Consider the following 24,025-nt stretch of genomic DNA (forward strand, 5'->3'; position numbering starts at 1 on the left):
CCAGCCCCTAACTTCCAAACGTGCGGAGGCACAGCACCGGCCAGCAAGCATCTTGCCCCAAGCCACTTCCGGGAGCTCTCTAGGAATCCTGGAGGTCTGAAAGCTCTATGGTCGGCCGACTAAGCGGACGGGGGCACCGCGCCCCTCTCACCAGTACTCTGGGCCTAGCGTTCCTCTTGCGTCTACGCGTCGCACGGTTGCGCGGCTCTAGGGCATCGGGAAAGTCGTGGGGAATAACGGACTGTGGTGTCACCTCTGCCCCGCGCACCTGGCTCACCCAGTCCGCTCGGCACGGTCGCTGGGGAGGTAACCGTCCCCCGGCGGGCTGATCCGAGGGCGTGCAGGGGCCAGCGATGAGAGCAGGCGGAAGCTGGGGTATCGGTGGAGGAGAATGCGCCTTAAGGATCCTTATGATACTAATTAACTAGACTCGCGTTTGGCCGGGTTAGTTACCCCTGTACTTTACTGTTCTCGCTTCATAAATATGTCCAGTCCTCTCACATAGACTGCAGATCTCTTGAGGAATTTTGTTAATCATGGTTCATAGCTTTTCGAATCCCCTACGGCACCTAGTAATAGTATACCATATACTATTAAGTATTCGAAAAATAATTATAATTAAATGTAAATTCTTTTCGAGTCTGTACATATGTTCCACCCTTTCCTATCTTAATGAATTGCAGTCTCTTACCAAACCTGCTTTGTAGTTTATTTTTAGTGCTGAGTTAAGCTTAGCATCATGACGTAATCTCTGCCTTAAGCTTCAGTAGTAGACCCTAGTTCCAATACCACAAATTTCGAAAAACCTAAGTTCAAATCTATGTTCATTCTTTATACACCCTTACAATTTTAACTTTTCAGACTACGTAGGATTTTGGGGTGGAGGTTGTGGATGTTAACCTTAGAAATAAAACACAATTTTTTAAACAGCAAAATGGGTTTATGCAGGAAAAGCAGAAAATTGCAATTTCGGTCAGGCAAGCCGTAGTGAATCATAGGCAAGTGCGAGAGACAAAGGGAAGGTCAGCTTTTACTAGGTTTTAGGAGGAGACTGGGGAGGGTTGTTTTGAATAAAAGTTCATTGGAGAAGAACAAGAGTTAGTTGTTATGGCGGTTTCTTATTAGCTGCAAGCAGTGGTCAGTGCCTTGTTGCTAGGACAAGAAGTGATCTTCTTAAAAGCAGGTGATGCAGTTCCCATGTGAAAAATGTCCTCCCTTGTACCAGAAGAGAAGTAACGTTCTTATTATCATGGATAAGAAGTTGTGACAGAGAAAAATTTATACAAAGAATTCTGTATAAGCTGACCTCGTTAAAATCATTTGTATCTTCCTTATTCCTGCTGGTTATGCAGGCTGTAACAGTGGTACATGCGTGAGAGCTCTCCTTCAGGGCTTCCTGACTCCAATTTAAATGAGGTTTTTCCTTCATTTATTTTAGCATGAAAACTGTTTTACTTTGGTCCCCCATTTTTATTCCTTTAACACTTTTTCTAACTACCCATTTATTTTGGGTTTTCAGGTTCCCCTCCAGTCTTCACTTTTTTAAAAATATATTTATTTATTTTATTTATTTATTTTTGGCTGCGTAGGGTCTTCGTTGCTGCACAAAGTCTTCCTTTAGTTGCGGTGAGCGGGGGCTACTCTTCGTTGCGGTGTGAGTGCTTCTCATTGCGGTGGCTTCTCTTGTTGCAGAGCACGGGCTCTAGAGCGCAGGCTCAGTAGTTGTGGCGCCCGTGCTTAGTTACTGCGCGGTATGTGGGACCAGGGCTTGAACCCGTGTCTCCTAGCATTGGCAGGCCGATTCTTAACCACCAGGGAAGTCCCTCCAGTCTTCATCTTAATTTCCCCACCTTATCTGTTCCTGCTGATAGCCACCACCGATGTTTCTATCCAGTCCCCAACCTTAACCTAAAAATATTTTGTCTACCCCCAGTAGCTTTGATTTGTTTTTAAGAGTTTTGTCATCTAATCATCACAATGAAACAAATAACAATAAACATTGAGAAGGTACAGTGCTTCAGCTCTTTCAAAACACTTATTTCTACTCTTTATCTCATAGTTCTTGCCTCATATCTCATAGTTCTGTATTTTCAATACATATTTCTGATAGCCGGTATCCAGAATATATAAAGAACTCTTACAACTCAATCATAAGAAGACAAACATAAATAGGCAAAAGCTATGGACACACACTTTACCAAAGAATATATATGAATTATCAATAAGTACATTAAAAGGTACTCAAGGTACTCAAGGTCATATTCATCAAGGAAATATAAAACTAAAGCTACTACACATCCATTAGAATGGCTAAAATTAAAATGACTGACAATACCAAGTGCTAATGAGGATATGAAGCAACTGGAACTCTTATACACCCCTAATGGGAGTGTAAAATGGTACTAGTTTGAAAAATGGCAATTTTTAATGAAGTTAAATAATGCCTACATTATGACCCAGTAATCTCACCCTTAAGTATTTACCTAAGAGATATGAAAACATAAGTCCATAGCAGCTTTATTCATAGTAGGCCCAAACTGGAAAAACCCAAATGCTCATCAACAGGATAACAGAGAATCAAATAGTGTTATGTTCATACAGTGGAATACTACTCAGAAATTAAAAGGAGCTACTGATAGATGAACAATGTAGATGAATCTAAAAAATATTATGTTGAATAAAAGTAGCCTTGTATGAACAAGTAAAATTAATCTCTGGTGACAGAAGACAAAAAAATGTTTACCACTGATTGGAGTTGTAGTTAACATGGTTGCATACATATGTAAAAATTCATTGAGTTGCACACCTGATTTGTGCATTTTACTAATAAAAATACATTTTAAAAAAGTACAGACTCCCCTGGTGGCGCAGTGGATAAGAATCCACCTGCCAACACAGGGGACATGGGTTCGATCCCTGGTCCGGGAAGATCCCACATGCTGCAGAGCAACTAAGCCTGTGCGCCACAACTACTGAGCCTGTGCTCTAGAGCCTGCGAGCCACAACTACTGAGCCCATGTGCTGCAACTACTGAAGCCCGCATGCCTAGAGTCTGTGCTCTGCAACAAGAGGCCACACATCGCAACAAAGAGTAGCCCCGCCTCATCACAACTAGAGAAAGCCCGCAGGCAGCAACAGATCCAATGCAGCCTAAAAAAAAAAAAAAAGTAAATAAAATTGAATAGTACTCTCAGGTTTATGGTGTGAAAAACACCAGGCCTCACTCTTCCCTTCCGTTATCAATATCTATTCCCCAGAGACAACCACTTTAACTCTTTCCTTTTACTCTTGATATTAACCTCCATATTTATAAATAACACGCTAACACTGCCATTTCTTGATTTTTCAGGTATAGATATATTATCTATTGACTTCCTGCTATGGGAAGTAAGCATTTAACCCTTTTAAATCACTACTATAATTAGCCACACCAGGGTTTAGAACATATTTTAAACTGCCTGAGTCGCTAGGTCCAACAACCATGACAGCCCCACCAAAGCACAAAAAAAGTTAGACCCTGGTTACTCATACTTTCCTTATTTGTATAAGCAGGTGACAAGTTTTTAATAAGACTCCAAATATTTTCCACACCTAGGGCCACAAGGGTGTTCCCACATTTTCCGTAGTTGCTCTACATTTTAGTTTCAGAAGCATCACTTCATATAGTGTATGGACTAGCATATTAATTCTCAAATATTTTGGTCTCATGACTCCTTTTATACTCTTAAAAACTAGTGAGGACTCCAAAGAGCTTATGTTTATATGGGTCATATCCATCAAGATTTGCTTTGTTCGAAATTAAAACAGGAATTAAAAATATTTATTCTTTAACAATAACATACCCATTACATGTTAACTTAAGTAACATATTTTGTTACTTTAATATTTTATGAAATTTAACTATATTTTCAAAAAAAGTAAAAGGAGTGGAATCATTTCACATTTTGCAAATCTCTTTAATGTCTGGCTTAATAGGAGGTGACTTGGTTCTCATACCTGCTACTTCATTCAGTATCACACTTTTGCTCATCTGACCCCTCTGCTAGAAGTGTACTTCCTACTACTCTCCACTTACCTAAACTCTATCCATCCTTCGAGGTCTGGCTCAGATTTCACTTTAATCAGAAAGCCTTCTCTAAGAATCCAAAAATGAGGTGTGTAAAAATGAGAAAGTGAGAGAGAGGTGGTAGAGAAGAACATGGCTTGTTTTAAGTTCAAGTTGGAAGGGTGACATATATCTACTTCCTTTCCCTCCCAAGAAAACACTTAAATGACTGAAAAAATTTAAAACAAAATAAATAAATAACAGTGCTAGAAAATAAAGAGTGGAGCAGAAATTTTGAGGAATTTCTGGAAAAGAATCAGCAATTGGGATCAGATTGTTGAAGAAGCAGAGGAAATTGCCCTGTAAGACACCAGGGCCAGGTATGCATCTGCAAAAGAATCCTGGAGAAGTTCAAACCTCAGGACCAAGAGGTGCAAATGGCAAGAATGGGCTATTCATTTAAGAACTGCATTTGGGACAGTTGGATATCTCCCTTTTTTAACTGGAAGCTGGGGCTTCTGCCCTCTAGCTTGATACCTGTTTTCTAAAATGATCGGGAGGGCTCTTAATAAGAAAACTGAGGCCTCAGAAAGAAGCATAGCAAAATTTGAAATGCCTCTGGACCTCTACAATGGAACAAGGAGGAGGAGAAAGAGGTTCTCATTTTGGTAACTGTGTAGGCTCCCAGCCTGTCTGCTTGCTCCCACTCACTCTAAAGGAAGGCCTGCCTACTTACATACAACCCGGACTGAGAATTTCCATTGGGATAATACGAGCTGCACAAGCAGCCTCCTACAACTGCAGCGGAAACTCATACTACCTAAATTAACCAGCAGGACCCCATTCCTAAATATAAGCATCCAATCCAGAGGACATTTAATGAAAATCAGGTGCAGAGCATGAAAGGCGGGACAAGAGTAACAGAGATCTGACCCCCCCAAAAGAAAGAGACAATCCAGAGAACAGAAAGAGACAATCCAGAGAACAGAAGGAAACTTTAAATAAATCAGTTGGGGAATGAATGCTGAAGACCAAGTTGGCAGATGTCTTCTAGGTAAATGAGTATGTTAAGTATTTAATCCACGCTGCTTTAAACATAGAAATGGGTTAATATAAAAAAGTGGAAAAAAGAAACATTTAGGTTGAAACATTCTTTGAATCCCTACTGATCAGAAACAGAATAAAAATGCAAAACAGTGAGCAGGGCAGAAGTTGCAAGCTTGGTGGATAGGGCTGCTGAGCTAGGGGAGGCCACAAGGCACAGGTACAGCTTCTCAGCTAGGAGCTGAGCCAGGCCACTTACTTGATTTGTGACTGGTGTTGCCATATCCTCATTATTACTGCAGAGTGGTGACTTTAAATTTTCACTGTGAGAACTGGTTTTGATCGGGGGCCCTGTGGGCCAGGTGAAAGTTGCTTTAAATCAATTCCAGGGTGGGAGGCAGCAGATTTCTCCTTTGAAATGTTGCTCTTCTCTATTATAGCCACATTCCTCTAATTACCTCATACCTACATGACTGCAGCCTTGAGATAATCTTCATAACTTTAGTCCATTCCAGATATGTTTACTAGATTCATGTTCCTTAAACATCACCCTGAGTGGCTCCTTATCCCTTACTAAAACAAATGTAAACTTCTGTTTGCCTTTTATTTTTATTATATTTTTAAAAATTAAAATAACAAAATATGATAAAAAACTAGAATCTTGATGTATATAAAGTTTAAAAAAAAAAGGCTGACATATCCTCTAACCCCAGATGCTATTACCTAGAGTGTTGGGAAACAATTCTCCAAGGATCTCTCACATTTCTCCAAGGGTTCTGACAGATTTTCTTTCAGATTATCTTTTCAAAGATGTTTGTATCTCCTTGTGGAGCAGATTTGTTTCCTGACCAGGATAATAAAGATATTGCCTCACTCTGGGATAAGGCTGGGCAAAGACCAGCTTTTCCTATGCTTGGGGTTCCTCTGCTAGGATGCAAACCCATTGAGTGAGCAGCACCCACTGGGGCCCCTCCACGGCACTCCTCTGGCTTTGAGGACAAGGGGAGCATGAAGCTCATGATGCTTGTGTCATTAAGTAAAGTCCTTTGTCTGACACGGGAGCCTAGTGACTATCATACATTTCTGACAAGAAAAGTGGTTTCGCTTGTTTTGTCAACTAGCTAAATTTAGTCAGTCTGATTCACTTTCTCCCTTCTGTTCTTTAATTCCTTTTCCCTAGATCTGTCCTCATTCATCCAAGTAAGTACTTATCAAGAACCTACCATGTGCCAGGAGCCAAGTGAGGTGAAAATGCTGGGATGGGCAACTATGTGAAGCTCACAATGACTGTCAATCTTTTGTATTCTTCGTGGTTTCTCCCTTACTCAAGTCTTGCACTTTACTTTTCTTCACACGAGCTCCAGAAAAGCAAAAGTGACAATTGGTTAATTAGTCCTATTTGTCTGACATGGATGAGTGATAGGGGAGGGGAGGGAAACGTCTAAAGACTAAGTTTTTTACGTGCACTCTCACAGTCGTCACAACCATCCTATGAAACAGGCACTATATTATTCTGATTTACACAAACAAGGAAACCGAGGCTTAGAGAGGTTAAAAACATTGCCCTTGATCCTAACAGGAAAGTGGTGGAGCGGGAATTTGAATCCAGGTTTAAAGAATACTAGCGCCGGTACTCTTCACCCACTTCATCCTGGGCCCTCATTTCCCCTAAGGATCAGAGAAGTTTAAACAGAGGTCAGTTTTCCTCTCCCTTAGAGCACAAGGTCCTGCCAGATCACGGTGAGCGGGGCACAGCAGGTACAGTTGGCAACCCTGAGACGTGAGTGGAGGAAGCTCCTCGGTGCCCCTTCCTAGTGTGACCCAGAGACGCGAACGTCCCAGCCAGACCCTCTCGCAGAAGAGAGGCGCCTGCCCTCCAGGATGAACTTAAGCAGAAGAAACCCCCTTTCCCTGTCCGCGGTTGACCGGGCCTTTCCTGCACCCGAGGCCCCTAAGGCTTCGGCCCACTCCCGGCCTGCGCCCGCCGGACCCAAGCTCTAGGGAGCCGCGGACTGGGGGCGAGAATTGCGCGGAGGGAGCGGAAAGGATGCTGCGGGCCGAGGAAGAAGCCTGTCCCCAAAGTCACTTTCAGGCCTCTCGCACAATCCTGGAGGTTTCCACAGGCTCGTGGTTGGTCGACTTTTCGAGAATGCCCCCGCCGCCGTAGCTGCGTCCGAACCGGCTGCAGGTCAGCGCGTTTCCGGATCTCCCCCAAACGTGTCTCCTATTCCTCCACCTGGGAGCCCTGGGCTTCTTTCCAGGGGCAACCTCAGTGTTTCTGAACCCGGGAAAGACCGGCCCCCTTTTTCAGCGCTCTCGCGACTCCCAGCCACTTCCGGTAGCTAAAGGTTCCAGAGCTCCCCGGGCGGGGATTTGCGGCCCGGTAAACGGCGCTGTGAGCTGGACCCGGCGCCGGGGGCTGGAAACCGCCAGGAGACGAGAGCTGGCGGGTGGGTGCCCCAGTGAGGGTCACCGGGGTGGTGTTCTCCGCCGGTGGACGGGTGGGGCCGTCCGGGCTGGGTTTGGGGTTAGGTATTTAGGGAGCAGGGAGCAGTTCAGAATTAGGGTAATTGTTAACATTACAGGAATTATTTTAAAACACACACAACAGCAACAAATGCAGTGAATTCATGAAGATCAAATGCCAGTTAACTAATTTAAGCAGTCTGGGGGGAAGAAAATGCTGAACATGATGCATTTTGATAAACAAGAAGACCTAACTGCGCTATTGGCAGAGGCTAACATAGCACTTACTATGTGTCAGGCACTGTTCTAAACCCATTACATTTGGTCACTTATGTAATTCCTACCTTATGAGGTAGATAACCATTTTACCACCGTTTTACAGATGGGAGACCTGAGGCACAGAAAGTAAGCCAAGGTCATATAACTAGTAACAGGCAGAGTAAGGATTCATACCCAGGCATTCTGCTTTTAACCTCTGCTCTACTGCCTTTCATTGATAACCTTGACTTTATCAGTTCAGGAAACGTGCTATCCAGAAGGAAGTTTGTACAGAGACATGTTATTATAGTGGTGTTCTGAATCTCATCAGGTTTGTTGGCAATTTCCCTTTAGACAAAGGGCTTAACAAAGGGTGCCTTCCACAGAAAGTTTTAAGGAGAAAAGAATACAAATTTTCATTTAACAAATTAATTAGGCCCCCACACAATTTCAAAGTCCCTTCTCCTGTTCCATTTCTCTCTAGCTTTTTCTCTGTTCTTATTTTGTTTCCACTAGGTTAAATCATTTGAAATTGCTGATATTTCACTGCTTCTGACACACAGAAATGGCAACTTCATATGTTTAACCCAGTATTTAAACATCTTTTTGTGTGAGAATTTAGGAGTCTACAACAATCTTTTAGCAAATTGTTTTGGCTTTGTCTCCAAAGTATACCTTGAATCCTTTTATTTCTCTTCATGTCCACTTTGGACCTGTGGTTGGTGCCACCACCTTCTCTCATCTGGATTACTGCAGTAGCCTCTTGACGGGTCTCCTTGCTTCTGCTTTTTTCTCACTCTTGCTTCCTTAAGGGACCAGAATATTTTAAAAACAAAAATCAGATTATGTCCTTCCCTTCCAATGGTGTCCCACCATGCTTAGAATACATATCCTGGCCCCTGCTCACCTCTCTAGCCTAATTTTATACCACATTCCCCTTAATCCACTGCTTTAGACCCAATGACTTTCTTTCATTTCCTGTGAACACATCAGATTCATTCCTACCGTAGAGACTGCATAAGCAATTCCCTTTGCCTGACAGGGTCTTCTTCAGGACTTCCCAAGGCTGGACATTTATATTTCAGTTAGAATGTCAGCTCTCCAGAAAAGCCTTTTCTGACTACTTGTAGTAGTCATTCAGCCACTCTGTTTCATTATTTATATTCCATACACCACTACTCCTATTTGATATTTGTCTTGTATTCCTTCACTGTAATACAGGCTTATAAAAGCAGGGATTTCTTTTTTTTAATGAAAAGACAGAAGCAGCTCCTTTATTATAGCCCAACAGTTGTGACAAATGAAGACACATCCAAGAACAGATAATGAAAATTTTTGAATTATTGTCATTGTTTCTCATATTCCTGAGACTCTTGAATTAATATAGCAAACCAGTCTGAAGATAAAAAGCTAGAAGCTTTATCAAATACATTATGTCTGGTAGAATGTCTACACTGAACTAACTCAAAGTCCTGGTAGTAGTTTGGGTTTTATGTAAGAAATGGCATAGATTTTTCTAGGAGGTATTGATGTACTTACTCTTCATTTGAAGCCAAACTGACTGTGATGGTTTTATACTTTTCCAATTGGAGTGTCATGTTTATCTGTTCTTTATTTCTGACTTAGCTTTATCTACTTTCTGGAGGAGCCAGGATGTTCTTTTCCATAGGTGTCGAGAATACTGATCCAAGGGGAAAAATGAATTTAAGGTCAACCCTTGAGTAACAGAGTGCCTAGAAAGTAGCATTAGGTGTTTATGCAAAAAACTCAACTTGTGTAAGAGTTAGACATTAACGTAACTTATAAATATATGCAGTAGGTGAAGAAATGTTTTAACTTAAAATTATTTCAAAGATTCCAGATTTATTGTGTTGTCATTGCTTTACGAATAAGAATGGTATTTTCTTTCCCATCTGACTCCTATTGTACATGCAAATCACCACAATAATGTGAATAGCTATTTACATATTTTATGTGACAATGAAATACTAAAATTGTTCAAAATATGGAATTATACATTTGCTGGAGGGTTTAGGATTTTAACCTAGTAGATAAGGCACTATTTCCTGATTCTGAAAAAGGATTTCCTTCCAGCTATGTTTTTATACATTGATACATGGAATATATAACTATTTCTACATTTTTAGATGTCCTCATATTCATGTTTGTATTTTTATATAGATAGTAAAATAGAATTTGTTTATAATTATCTAACTGTTGATTGTTCTTCATAGGTAAGTTATTTTTAAACAAAAAACATCAAAAGCACGTAATCACTTCATGTCTTTGAGATAAAGTTAAGGCTATAGGAGAGTTTTCCAAGACTATCTACTGAGTGGAGTAGAGAAAAACAAAAAGGCACAATAACTGGATTAATGAAATTTCCTTCCTTGTACCCAGTATTACGGTGATATATTATAGGTTAATTCAATATACATGGGAACTTATGGTTCTTACATATAGAAATTGTTCCATTGCTAATTTCCCCAAAGAGACTTCTGCAGTAAATACTATGAAGTGTGTATTAAAAATAATGCATAAAGCAGGTCTAACCATTAATAAGTCCTCTCATGCAATGGCATATCCAAAGACCTTTAGTCCCTATTGCTGTGCTATTGGACTTGCCAAACAAACCAAACTTAAAATCTTATTAAATTGAAATGAAATTGTAATCCCGAACAATCTATTTTTCCCCCTTTTCTTTCCTTCCTCCCCACACCTAACCTGAAATGCCCTGCCTTTTTTTCCCTAATAGTCTTCCATCTGAAAGGACAGCATCATACCTTTAATTTTAACATTCACTATTTTTCTCACAGTCTTACATGGAAATATCTTGTTATATCCTGCTCTATCCCCAATACCTAAAATAGAGGCGTGGCACATAGCATGCACTCAGTAAATACCTGTTGGATTAATGAATAAGAAGAAAAAGGTAAAAAGTCCTTGGCAGCACAGAACTTAGCCTCACAGAATTGAGGTGGTTTGGAACATAGTGAATGGGACCTACCCTGAGAGTGAGAAGATCTTGATCATTGTCCAATTAATAGGAATGTAATGTGATCCACCTATGTGGATGTAAGTTTTCTAGTAGCCACATTAAAAATGTAAAAAGATAGGTGAAATTAATTCTTAATGTATTTTATTTAAACCAGTATATCCAAAATATTATTTAAAAATAATATTAATGAAATATTTTACATTCCTTTTTCATACTAAGTCTTTGTAATCCAGTGTGTTTATACTTACTACACATCTCAATTCAGTTATTAAATTTTCATTGGAAGTACTTGATCTGTATTGAGATTACATAAAAGTTTGAATGGAAAAAATAGATTCCTATACCCGAAATACTCTGAACATACTTAAAGGTTTTCCAATAACTGAATTGAGTATCAGTTTTTAAATTTAAATTAAAGTGAAAAAAATTTAGTTCCTCAGTTGAGTAGCCACATTTGAAGTGCTCGATAGCCACATGTACCTAGTGGCTAATGTATTGGACAGTGCAGATCAAGGATAAAGTGTCTATTTGTGGTTGGGTCAAGGGGCAAAGGAGAGGGTAGCAGCAGAAGTACGGTATAGAGAGAAGGTCTAGAAAATCATTTTGTGGGGTAGTAAAAGGGTCTAACAGTGCTGGCCATATATAACATTTCTAAGTTGGATCTTATTGTATATGATGTGGAACGGTCATGGAAATCAGATTATTTTCCTATAGAGCAGTGGTTCTCAACTGGGCTGGCAGGGCGGGGGAGAGATTTTGTCCCTCAGGGAACATTTGTATCTCTTAAGAAATTTTTGCTTGCCACAAGTTGGGGCTGCTGGTATCTAGAGGGTAGAGGCCAGGAATGCTGCTAAACATCCCACACTGCAGAGGACAACCCCCCACAGCAAGAAATTGTTTGGCTGAAAATGTCAGTAAAACCAAGGTTGAGAAACTGTGCTCTAGAGGATTTGAGTAAGAAAGACTGAGAGATCTATTCTTTTAGAACCTTAGTCTAATTGCCTTGTGATATTACTAAGGGGAGAACAGGTTGTTTTGAAGCATTTCAAAGTTTCTAGCAGTTTCACTGTTGATGGACTTTTTGATTAGACTATAAAGAAATAATTTCATGCTCAGAATGAGATTGTAGACCCATTCAATAAAGATAACATAAATAATATGTGCTGTGCATGTAAGACTCAACGACCTTGGGATAAGCTGATCTGTTCACCTTCGTATGGCTGTGGCATATGACCCACTGTCTCAATTATAATTGATGTCAATATTGGAATTACTTGTCACTCTTTTCTTTCTCTATCACCATCTCTTATTTTATCTTTGTTCCTTTCCCTATACCCTTGCTCCTTTTTTATCACTCTCTTTTTGTTCCATCCCCTTCTCCTCTATCGTTTCCCCCCTGTTCACCAAGGCCCATGCATACCTCCGACATCCTCTCCTACCCCAACTCTCATCTGTTTCCTCCCTTTATAGCTGTTGGCTCCTCATTCAAAATCACCAGTTTAACCACCATTCCCCAACTGTATCTGAAAGAACTGCCCCCGTACTCCCTTTAGATGCCTCTTAAAATCACTGTCTGTTCTACTAGTTCATGAAAACTACAAACTACAAGTTCTTGCCTCCCTCCAAAAAACAGAAAAACCCTCCAAAAAATTTGGGAGGAGTGATGCATATGTTTTTGACACAACTATTTAAGAAACTGCCTTCCATGTTTAGGGTTCTTTTCGAGCAGGTGCCATCATTCCAGGATGGCTCTCTGCTAGAACTCAGTGGTTCTCATTACGGCGTCTAACATATTACTTCTTTTCGAATAACTGTGGCTGTGATTGAACTCAGAGCTCCTCTTTCTAACTGCTTGCATCCTCACCAATTTTTTTGTGCGTTTCTACAGACTTACTAGGACACTGCCTAATCCTTCATAATACTAACAACTACTTAGATCTCCTTTAACCTCATGCCCCCTTTGCCTTATGCCAGCAGTTATCCCAGGTCCCACTGGACTTTCTTCTCTTGCCACTATCACTCCAGGCTGTCTCTGGCCCCAAATCTTTCTGTACCTCCCTGACTCTTATCCTTGCCCCTCTGGTCAAGATCAGATGGTGGACACTGTGGTGGCAATTTGGAATCAACACCAGACTAAAAAGGGTAGCATAGTCTCAGTGCTCCAAACTACTCTTCACTCAGACTTTGAGGGTGTACAACTCTAAGACTAGAACAGTTCTTTATACACAACAGGTATTCAAAACTACTACCTGAATAGAATGTTCAATCATACAGAGTACATTAGAGGAAAATCAGTCTGTCATCGTTTTTACCCATTTAAGTAAACTTAATGTTGTGGTAGCCAAGATCATCTTTCTTACCATTGCAGAAGTCTCTAAATTCAAGGATAAGATCAGAAACATGAGTTTCCCCTTTAAAGACTGTGAACAGCTTCTACACATGACAGTTTTTTAGCAAGACTGAAGGTAAAGGGGGAAAAGCTATCATTCATTAAGCATCTAACTTTACTTTTTAGAAAAGGATGTTTCTAATACTAAAGATTTACTACTTTACTTTTCATGATCATTAAAAAATCCTTTGTTTCAAATGTTTTGAAATAGTGCTCAGATAAATGAAAAAACAAGTATGAGTGTGAAACTTGATGTCTTAAAATATTTGTATCAGTTGATGTATACATTCAAAGTAAACTTACTTTTATTTTTTTATAAGGAGCATTATGTTCAAAAGATATAAAAGCTCAGTTTATCTTTATGGTGTTATGAAGAATGATTTAAGAGTCACCTTCCAATAGTAGTAGACACAAAATGATTCTGGTGCTTTTCCTACTCTCAAAGCAAGTATGTGTAATTAATGTCTTCAGTAAGAAATTAGATCACTTCCTGATCATTTTGGTGATGGCTATTCCTAGAATTAGTGGTTCGTGGCAGTTTGATGGTGTTGTAAATTTGAACATGTTGGCCTTTGGTCACAATTCCTGTCATGCTATAAAATTCTCAAACTAGTGATGTAAAACTGTCGCAAATATGTTCATGAAATGCTAATACATTCCGAAGCCAAAAAGAAAAAGAAAAACTAAATTGTTCACTGTGTCTTAAAGTATTAGTGTCCTGAGAGTCCCAGTTTCTCATTAGTATAGGGTAACTGACAGGGGATGTTACCTTGTAAAGGTAATTACACTCTTTTTATAGAGATGAGGTAGTAAGTTAAGCTTTCAATTTTGATTATTAGGTTATTGTATTTACTTAATAGTCATCTTTCTCCAATTACAATACACTCTCTTTCTAAGGCTGAAAAAGTACCACAGAGTTATTTTTACTAAATTACTTTGTTTTAAGGTGTTTGTATTTTATCTCCTATTGCTATTACAGCCTCTTCAGCTATCTCTTTTGCTACCTTCCTGAACTCAGAATCACATACCAAAGCTGGAAGTTACCTTACCAATGATTGAACAGCAATGTCCTTGAGAAGTTTCTGCAGTGATAAAAAAATGGTCTGGATCTGTGCTGTCCATTATTGTAGCTACCAGCCACACGTGGCTATTGAGCACTTGAAATGTGGCTAATGTCACCAAGGAACTGAATTTTCCACTTTATTTCAGTTAAGTTTAAATGTATATAGCCACATGTGGGTACTGGCTGCCATATTTGACAGTGCAGTTCTAGACCAACCTCTCCCGATCTCCCTCAGTTTAAATGACCTGAGATTCAGAAGAGAAGTGACTTATCCAAAGTTACAGATCCCTAACACACTCCATCATCCCCCTTCCCAGCAGCTCCCACTGATGACTTATAGCTTTCCTCTCCATTTTAATGTTTTTCTTAGCCTGCTATCTTTCTGGTGGTTTCCTCATTTTTTTATCACTGGCAAAGCAAAATATTCCACAAAATTATTATATTCCCCACTTTAAGATAAGGGATATTTAGGCCATTATATCACTAATGATGGGGAAAAATAGTATGGTTTTAGTTCTTAATTTCAAAAGCAGTTTTCATCTATTTTAACTTAATACAGCATACCCGGTGGGCTTCTATTATATCATCTGCACTTTGCAGAATGGGAAAACGAAGGCAGAGAAAATATGAATGTCTTGCCTAAAGTCATACACTGAGTGGCCAAGGAAAAAGGAGCCAGAGTCGAGAGGTAGAATTCACATCTTTCAACCAGGACCAGGAAACATGGTTATTTGGGGCTGCAAGTGAGCAATGCTGGCAGTGGACAAGGCTTTCTGAAATAACTCTTAGTTCCTTCCAAGAAACTGAACTACTTCAGAAATAAAAGGAAATTTTACTCAGGTAAATTCTCTGGTGCCAGAGAAATTTTTAATGATGATTGAAGCTTTGCCTACATCAGGATACTCAAGGTCTCCAAGGCAGATTTCTCTGATAACTAATTAGGCCTGAGTGTCTAAAGAACTTTTGTTATTTCCACCATATTAGTAGAGCTTATTTGCTGTATGAATTCTTTGATGTCTAATAAGGGCTGAACTTACACGGAAAGGCCTCCCACACTCATCACATTCATAGGGTTTTTCACCTGTGTGGATTCTCTGATGCTGAATGAGACCAGTGCGCCCGCTGAAATCTTTCCCACATTCTTTACATTTATAGGGTTTCACTCCAGTGTGTACTCTATGATGTCCAATGAGATGTGAGTGTTGAATGAAGGCTTTTCCACATTCGTCACATTTATAGGGCTTCTCTCCAGTGTGAGTTCTCCTGTGTTTACTAAGGTCTGAGCTATGACTGAAACTTTTTCCACAGTCATCACATTTATAGCGTCTTCTTTCTCTCTGTTGCCACTCGAATCTGCCTTCACTTTCAATAGCATCTTTGGATTCAGGATACTGAGGAATAGATTTGGTAAGTCTGTTGTTTATTTTCCCAAGGAATTCCATGTCTTTGGGTATATCTTCCTTCTGGGACAACTCTTCATTCTTAGTCTTGGTTTTATCACCTGTAACAAATGAACAGTATACAAACAGGTCCTATTCTAGGATTAAGAAGCAAAAAGCCTATGGAATAAAGAACATGTAAATGTTAAAAATGTGTTATAAAAATGAAAAGTCACATGCAATGCAAAAATTAGATATCTGGCACCATCAAAACATATATTGACAATATAGGGAAGAAATTAAAGAAGAGGCCAGTAAGGAAGATAGCAGGATACATTATTTGTGAATAGATTATGAAGAGAGGAAAAGGCAAAAATGTGGATGAGGGGTTACCTGGCAATCCTGTGCAAATGCAGAGTGGTAAATAGGAACTACACACATGCCAAGGATAACTAAGAGGGATAAACAGGGAGATTAGAAAACAGATGGGGAGGGAGGTAAAATTTTGGGAGAAACATGAGGGGTCTGAAACCTAGGTAGTAAGTGGGAGTAAAACCAAGTAAAAGTGACTGGAGAAGGTAATGGGATCAGGGGTCTGAGAGGAATATAGTGAGTTGGAACCATTAAAGGAGAGAAGTATGTATAAATAATAGTTAGCTAAAAGCAGAGAGAGCATGCAGGTCAGGATAAATGGAGGAAGCTAAGCAGGAAGTGACAGTGAATGGTCTGGTGTATGTGCTGGGTGGAATCCTTTTTCTGAAACTGACGTCCTCACTATCATCTCCTCCTGTCTAAACCCTAGCTTGGTGGTTCTCAAACTTTATTGTGCATCAGAACCATCTGGATGGCTTATCAAAACATTGCTGTGCTACCTACCCCCAGAGCTTCTGATTTGATAAGGCTGGAGTAGAACCCTGAAATTTGCTCGTCTTGGTATGACAGACACTGCTGGTCCAGGGACTGCACTTTGAGAGCCACTGGCCTAGCTATTATTCAAGGTCCATCTCAAATGCTGTCTCCTCCAGGAAGTCTTCCCTAACCTCCTAAATCGGATGTGCTCTCTCCCTCTTTCTGATCCCCATATCCTCAACCCCAAGCTAAGCATAGAACTTGGCACATAGCAAGTACTCAATAAATATTTGTTGAGTTGAATTCTATAAGAAAATAGGTGTTTTGATGATTTGGAGGGAATAAACCTATTTGGTCTTAATGCTGGGTGTCACCTATTTGGTTATGATGAAACCTCCATCTCAACAGGCCTAGGAATCCCAACTGTAGAACAATCATTTAATCACATATAGTTTTCAGTGGTTCACTCGGTATGATGGAAGAAGCAGCAAGAGCTACTAGAACATTTCAGTTCCTGGGCTGGGTATGGAAAACACTGGCTCTGGACTGAGCACCATGAACCCCATTCTTCATTGTCATCACAGTGTCCCCATCCTACCAAATCTTCCTCAAATCTTACCATCCTCCTTACAATATATTTTTTTTAATCAGGCAATAAATTTCTTAAAGTTTGGTTATTTGCTCTAAAATGATATTGTTTTGGAATCTAAATACCATATTATCTCAGGCTAGAAATTACAAGGACTGGATTAGAGCCAGAAAGTCCAGATATCAGTCCTGGCTTTGCTGAAAATTGTTTAAATGTTGGCAGATTATAACCATTTTGGTTTCCTTATCACCTCTGTGCCCTCCTCCTTTCCTATAGTTTGATCAGATGACGAAATGTATGATAAAGCATGTGTAAAAGTATAGCGTGTGGCAGAAGTACTGCTAAGTTAGTAGGTTAATGATCATTAAGCAAATCACAGAAATCAGAGACACCCCCATACCATTAAGAAAAGTGTTTTCAAACATCAACATATTGGCTCAACAGCTTCTTTTACATACTGGAGTCACTGATGGTTGGTTTTCGGTGGCTTACTGATGAAGATGAATATCTTTTAAAAAAGGATACAAAGAGTTGGCACTTATGGTCAGTTTACCACCTTCAGGGGAATCTACCAGTCCTTAGGATGAGTCTCTCTCCTACAACTTCAGAAGTCTGGAGAAAAATCCCTCACCAGGACTTGAAAAGATTTTTTTTTTTTTAAATACAGGGTCAGTTTTCCTTGTTCAGCGATTCAAATTACAACCCTCTCCCTTACATCTGCAATTGAACAACATAAAGAAAATTGTATGGAAACTGTCAAATGGGAACTTTTCTCATCTCAGGGACCTGCAGTCTACTTGGCCAACTGGAGTTTCAGGGCTTTATGTATCTCTTCCAAGTGCCAGCTATTCCCAGGCTAATAGGATTCTAGGAGATCTTGTTTCAGAACTGACGAAATTAGGAGTATTTCATTTTAGCATCTTCTGCCAGGGCCATTCTTCCAATTTTATTTTGGCATATCCAAGAGTCCCTATCAGTTACATTCCAGGTAAGCCCAGTCCTGCTCGTCACTGAGATGAGGCTATGTCCATAAAGACCATTTGATTACCATATGTACAACTTGCTTGACAGTCTAGAGGGAAAGAACAAGGTTAAATGCTGACTGAAGTGAAACTGGAACAGAGTTAAGTAGACAATCACTTACTGCTACCACAGAGTCAGAGTTGTGGGTTAACAGAACATCCAAAAATTCCCTTTGAAATACCTGACAATGTGCTACAAAGAACTGCAAAACACTCGGTTCTCCAAGTTCTCTCATATGTGAAGATAATTCTGTATTAAGTGACCACTATTATAATTTCCAGGTATGTTTACAGAGACGAGTCCCATTACCCTAGCCAACGGCTAATACTAATAATCTTGCTGAAATGGATACAATGAAAATTTTAAAATGAGATATTGCATAAAAAAGTCTCTCTATTTAACAATAAATTTATTTTAAAAGACACTGGCTTTTTGGTATATTATCATGATGGTTTTAAAAAATTGTTCAACTAGTAGACAGGAGCCCCAGCTTTCCCTCTAACTCCTTATGGAAACTTGGAAAAGTCACAATCACTGTGGGTATATCTGTTTAATTGTAAAATGAGGATTTGGACCAGATATTACATTCTTTTAATAAAGTTGAGAGGCATTTCTTCAAATGTATTTGTTGTGATTTCTGCAGGGTTTTTTTCTTTTTTTCCTTTGGTTTTGCTTTGGTGGTTTTGTTTTTTGTTTGTCTGTTTTTTGGCGGGGAGTATAGTGGTAGTGGGAACACAGATAAAAATTGTGTAAGATTGCCAAGGCTGTACCTTAGAAAAAAGTCATATTAATACTGTTCAATGCAGACAAAGTAGACTTCCCTAAGAAGTCATAGGCCTCAAGGATAGCTAGATTTCATGAGGTATCTTTTGGTAGATTAGATTAAGAAAATACAATTCACATTTTAACTGTATAGTATTCCCTTGAAAGGTTATTTTGGTAGCAGCACATGTGTAAACCTCTATAATTTTAGGTATAGGAAGTGTGTAATTTTCTGGACTTCAATTAACGGGAAGCAGAGTGAAACTGGTCCAGAAGTATTAAAAAAAAAAACAGAAGGAAAGATATCTAGAATTTAAAGTTTTGCATAGATAAGCCATTAGTCATAATAATTCTCCGTGTTCTCTGCAATACAATTTAGCACAATAGACACGTTAAATTATTATTGCGACCTATTTTATAAGTGCATGTCCTATCTTCTCTGAAAGGTGAGGAGAGAAACTTATATGGCTTCTCACAGAAAAGAGGTGAGGATTCCACAGAGTTAAGCTTACTAAAGCTTATTAAAATAGTCTGACTCTTTCAGCTTCTGCCTCCTGATACTCTTGGTAAGACTCATTAACTTCTAAATACCAAACTCAAAGGACTCTTATCAGTCCTCATCTTGTGTTCTATTAGTAGCATTGATTACATCTGGTGAACTCCTCCCCTACCCCTTGGGCCAAATAGCAGCTTTTAAGTGTAATGAAAAACTGAAATACAGTTCTTTCCATGATAGGGCAAGGGTAGGAAGGGAAATAAGATCTTCCACAGTGAGGTGAAGGACAAGCAGGAAAACTTAAAAGGGAGAAGATGAAAGTGAGAAAGCTCCTCTGTAACCTAAGGAGCCAGCTCTTCCCTCATAAACACAGACTCCTGCTCCTTACCGTTCCTTTGGGGCTCCCCAGATTCCTGCTCCTGCTGGGTCTTCTTGGGATGGAGCTGGATAGTCAGTGACTCATGTGGCCTTCTCAAGGGGGCCAACGTGTCCAAAAGTGTGTCCTGTCTTTCTGAATTGGCTGGGACCTGGGAACAATGAAGTATGATTGGGCTTGCAAGGTAGATTTTGTGAAAGAACTGAAAGAACTTCAGAGAAAGATCAAAAGAAGCATGTGCCAGGGACCAAGGCCATGGAAAAGAGGACAAATTCTGATGCAATTGCAAATGGCAATAATGACTAAAAACCAAGAGACGCAGTCTAATCTGTACAGTTCAGGACACTGGAGAAGAAAATTCGGTGCCTCTAATAGTGATCTGCAGAGGTCCAGAATCAGAGTCTGGGAACTTGAAAGGTACCTTAAAGATCATCGAACCCAACTTCCACCAAATGGGGGCATTTCTTCTATAGCCATGTGGTCCAATATGATAGCCACTAGCCAGATGTGGTTACTGAGCACTTGAAATGTGGCTAATACAAATTGAGATATGTGAAGTGTAAAATACATTCAAATATTGAAAACTGAAATTAAAAAATGTAAAATACCTCATGTTTAATATTGATTACATGATTACATATTTTTGGTTAAATGAAATGTATTTAATTTCACAAATGTGGCTACTAAAAATTTAAACCACATATAGGGCTCACATTATATTTAATTACCATATATTAAATGTATATTTAATTACATGTATTAAATGTGAATGGGTCACAATTAGACCATGCTGTTCTGTATTATCCTTATTATCTACTTGAACCAAACCTTGAAGGGGAGTTTTTTATTACAAGGTAGCCTATGTTACGTATAGGTAACCATGAATGTTAGAAAACTGTTTTCCTGATACCTTTTTGCCTTCCTACAGCTTCTCACTGATCCTAGCCTTCCAAACTGACATAGAATCAGTCTAGTGTCTCTTTTTACTCAGTCACACTTCAGTTATTTGACACTGGCAGTCAGTCCCTAAGCCTTGTTCTTCTCTAGGGTAACGTATTAAATACCTTCAGGTGTTCTTTCATATGCTTTTTGCTTTGGCTTGGTCTAAACCCTGCTCTCTCACAGCCAAATGACCGCCCCCTTCCCACCTGCTTTCGAGGTTCATCAAGCTCTCTCTCCAGATCCTCCAGCACAGTCACCGCCTCCTCTCCAGTCTCTGGATGGTGTGCCTGCACCCATGCTTGCAGGTCCCTAGGGAGAATGCTCAGGAACTGTTCAAGCACCAGCAGGTCTAAAATCTGCTCCTTTGTGTGGCATTCTGGCCTCAGCCACTGGTGGCAAAGCTCCCAGAGCTGGGTAAGAGCTTCACGGGGTCCAGGTGCATCCTGATAGCAGAGCTTCCTGAAGTGCTGCCTGAAGAGTTCCCTTCTGTGAGGACTGTACTTTTGTGAGATGGAGTCCTGTCCCCCATAATGGTCTGCCTTAACTATTAAAAGTCCTTTTTGTTCCTCAGGTTCCAGGGATGTGGCCATTCTGGGCTGTTTTTCAGGAGATTAATCCTCTATCTGGAACTGATTCAAGGAGAATCTCTTAGAAGCTTGTCTCAGAGAAAAATCTGTTACCATAGAGAAATGACAAAAGCTGCTGTGAACATAAACACTGATAAAGGGAAGCAACCAGAACTGAGTAGAGAAAACAGTCTGACAGGAGGCTGTAAATAAGAACACTGAAGTAGGAGCATGCATTTGAATCTGGGCTGTTGTGTAATTTAGAGCAAGTTACTAGCTCCTCATCTGTAAAAATTCTCGTGTTTCTCATAGGGTCGACGTGTAGATTAAATAAGTATGCGAAGTCCTTGGCCTGAGAGCAAGCACTAAATAAACGCTGTGTTAACAGCGTTGTTAAAAGCCTCTTTCATTCCACAACCTGAGATGTACGGGTCCCTAGGATGCAGTGGTTGTGGGGTACATGCGCCAACTCAGGAAGGGGGTTAGGATGAATGCCCTCGCAGAGCAACTCGTAACCAGTGTTCCCTTTCGCTCCGTTCTCCCGGGATGTCGGCCCAAGTCCTCTCTCATAGCTATGTCTGGAGGGAGGGGACAGCCTGTGAGGGGGAGGTGTGGGGAGACAGTTGCTGCAGACCACGACTATGCCCCGCCCCCTCCTCCACCCAGGAGCCGGGAGAGACTCACCTCGCGCCGAGAGGTACAGGTGCGACAGCTAGCGCCTTTTGGGCGGCCCGAACAAAGGTCAGACTCAAACCGACCAATCGGCGCTGGGTCGCTGTCAGCTGGGCACTTCCGGGCCGCTCTAGGAAGCCTCGCCTCGGTGGCGTCCGCCGGGCTGCCCACCGTCAGCTCTAACCCGCGGGGGGCCCGGTTCCTGTACATTGGACTGATGGGACTTAGGCGCCCGCAAGCTGTTTTTTTTGCTCTTAAAAAAAAACTTTTTCCCTCTCAAGATTTTCTTCCCCCACTTAATTATTAAATAAGTAATATGGGTATGTAATGCATTCACATGGTTCAGTGTTTAAAAAGAATTATAAACTATAGTGGAAAAGAATCTAAAAAGAATATAGGTATAACTGAATCACTCTGCTGTACACTCGAAACTAACACAACACTGTAAATTAAGTAAACTTCAATAAAAAAGATTAGAAAAGAAAAGGATAACTGGCCCCCGCATCTAGATTTGGCAACCATTTTTCGTGACATATGCTATATCATTCCATAGGTATATTACGCAGGTTTAGATTCCCTCACCCTCACCCCCAAATACACACACCCATACACAAATGGTAACAGTTCTGCAACTTGATTTTTTTTTTCCCTACTAATTGATTTTGGAGATTGTACATAAAGGGCTTCTTCCATCTTGCTCTTTTTTAAAAAGAATAATCATATAGTATTCAGTTATGCCATAATTTATTAATAATTACACTATTGATGGTCAAGTAGGTTGTTTCCATTCTTTTATTTTTCAAACAATGCTGCAATAAATTACTCTGAACATCATAATTTCTTGTGTGTAAGGATATACCCATAGTATATATTCCTAGAAAAAGATTTACTAGAGCACAGAGTAGGGGCATTTGTACTTTTCTTAGTGCCAAATTACTAATCATAGAACACATCTGCGATGTTTACCTATACTTGCCAACGCAATGTTATGAAATATTTTGATCTTTGCCAAGCTGATGGGTAAGAAAAGCTTAGGTTTTTTTTCTCCTTTCTCTTTCTTTCACAAATATTGATTATTCACCTACTGTGCCAGGCACTGTTCTAGAAGCTGGAAGTAGTTTAAAGTAGAACAATGCCCGTGCCTTCATAAAACTTCTAAGTGTGTGTGTGTGGAGGGTGGGGGTAGGGAGGCAGGCAATAAACAAACAAGAAAAATATATAGTGTATCAGATGGTGGTTGTTAGTGCTCAGGAGAAAATAAAGAAAATATGGAGTTTGGGATGACAATGAAGGAGTAATGCAATTTTTTTTTCTTTTTTTTTGCGGTACGCGGGCCTCTCACTGCTGTGGCCTCTCCCATTGCGGGGCACAGGCTCCAGACGCACAGGCTCAGCGGCCATGGCTCACGGGCCCAGCCACTCCGCGGCATGTGGGATCTTCCCGGAGCGGGGCACAGAATCCGTGTCTCCTGCATCGGCAGGCGGACTCTCAACCACCGCGCCACCAGGGAAGCCCAGGAGTAATGCACTTTTAATAGGGTGGTTATTGAGGACCTCACTAGTACATTGACTTGAGCAAAGATTGAGGGAGATGAGTGAGTGGGCCCTTAGGGGTAAAGGGGTTTCTGGGAGAGGGATAGAAAATGCAGAGGCTTGGAATGGAGAGTATTTTAAATAATCAAAGAACAGGAAGGAGACTTATGTGTCTGGAGCTGAAGGAGCAAAAGGGTGTTGGGAGTAGAGAGAGAGATGAGGGTCTTGCATGAGTGCGAGGATATTGTTTTGTACTCCAAGATGAAAAGCCGTTCAGAATTTCTGAGCAGAGGAGTAGCTTAATCAGACTTAGGCATTGAAAAGATTTTTCTGGCTGCTGTGTTAACAATAGACTTGTAAATGTGAAGCTATTGCTACCTTGGAGTGGGGAGGGACTTTCTAAGTGTGACATAAAAAACCCTAAAGACATAACTGAAAAGCCATGAAGAGAAAGATAAACGGAACTGGTGATGGAAAAGTTTAGGATTTTTGAATGAAAAAAAAACCACCTAAAATATAAGCTCAGAGTAAAATATACCACACATCTCAAAGACACAGGGCTGATTTTCCTAATAA

The 24,025-nt window shown here is 40.3% G+C and overlaps 1 protein-coding gene across 1 annotated transcript; it reads right to left on the minus strand.

Annotated features, from left to right (window-relative positions):
* Positions 1–14,928: 14,928 nt before the first annotated feature.
* On the minus strand, positions 14,929–21,972 carry ZSCAN16 (zinc finger and SCAN domain containing 16). The gene is made up of 4 exons (XM_082847857.1): positions 21,930–21,972; positions 20,886–21,352; positions 19,750–19,888; positions 14,929–15,764 (listed from the first exon to the last, which is right to left on the minus strand). The coding sequence occupies exons 2-4, from the start codon at positions 21,267–21,269 to the stop codon at positions 15,244–15,246; spliced, it is 1,044 nt and encodes a 347-aa protein (XP_082703983.1). The 5' UTR covers positions 21,270–21,352; positions 21,930–21,972; the 3' UTR covers positions 14,929–15,243.
* Positions 21,973–24,025: the final 2,053 nt, after the last annotated feature.

Source organism: Leucopleurus acutus (genome assembly GCF_964270905.1).
Source record: "Leucopleurus acutus genome assembly, chromosome: 10".
Taxonomy (NCBI): domain Eukaryota; kingdom Metazoa; phylum Chordata; class Mammalia; order Artiodactyla; family Delphinidae; genus Leucopleurus; species Leucopleurus acutus.

Coding starts and splice junctions, on each gene's coding strand:
- ZSCAN16 (XM_082847857.1), bottom strand. CDS start 21,269: ATGGCCACATCCCTGGAACCTGAGGAACAAAAAGGACTTTTAATAGTT. Junction 19,889..20,885: donor TTGATGAACCTCGAAAGCAG/GTGGGAAGGGGG, acceptor CATTGTTCCCAG/GTCCCAGCCAATTCAGAAAG. Junction 15,765..19,749: donor TGGGGAGCCCCAAAGGAACG/GTAAGGAGCAGG, acceptor CATTTGTTACAG/GTGATAAAACCAAGACTAAG.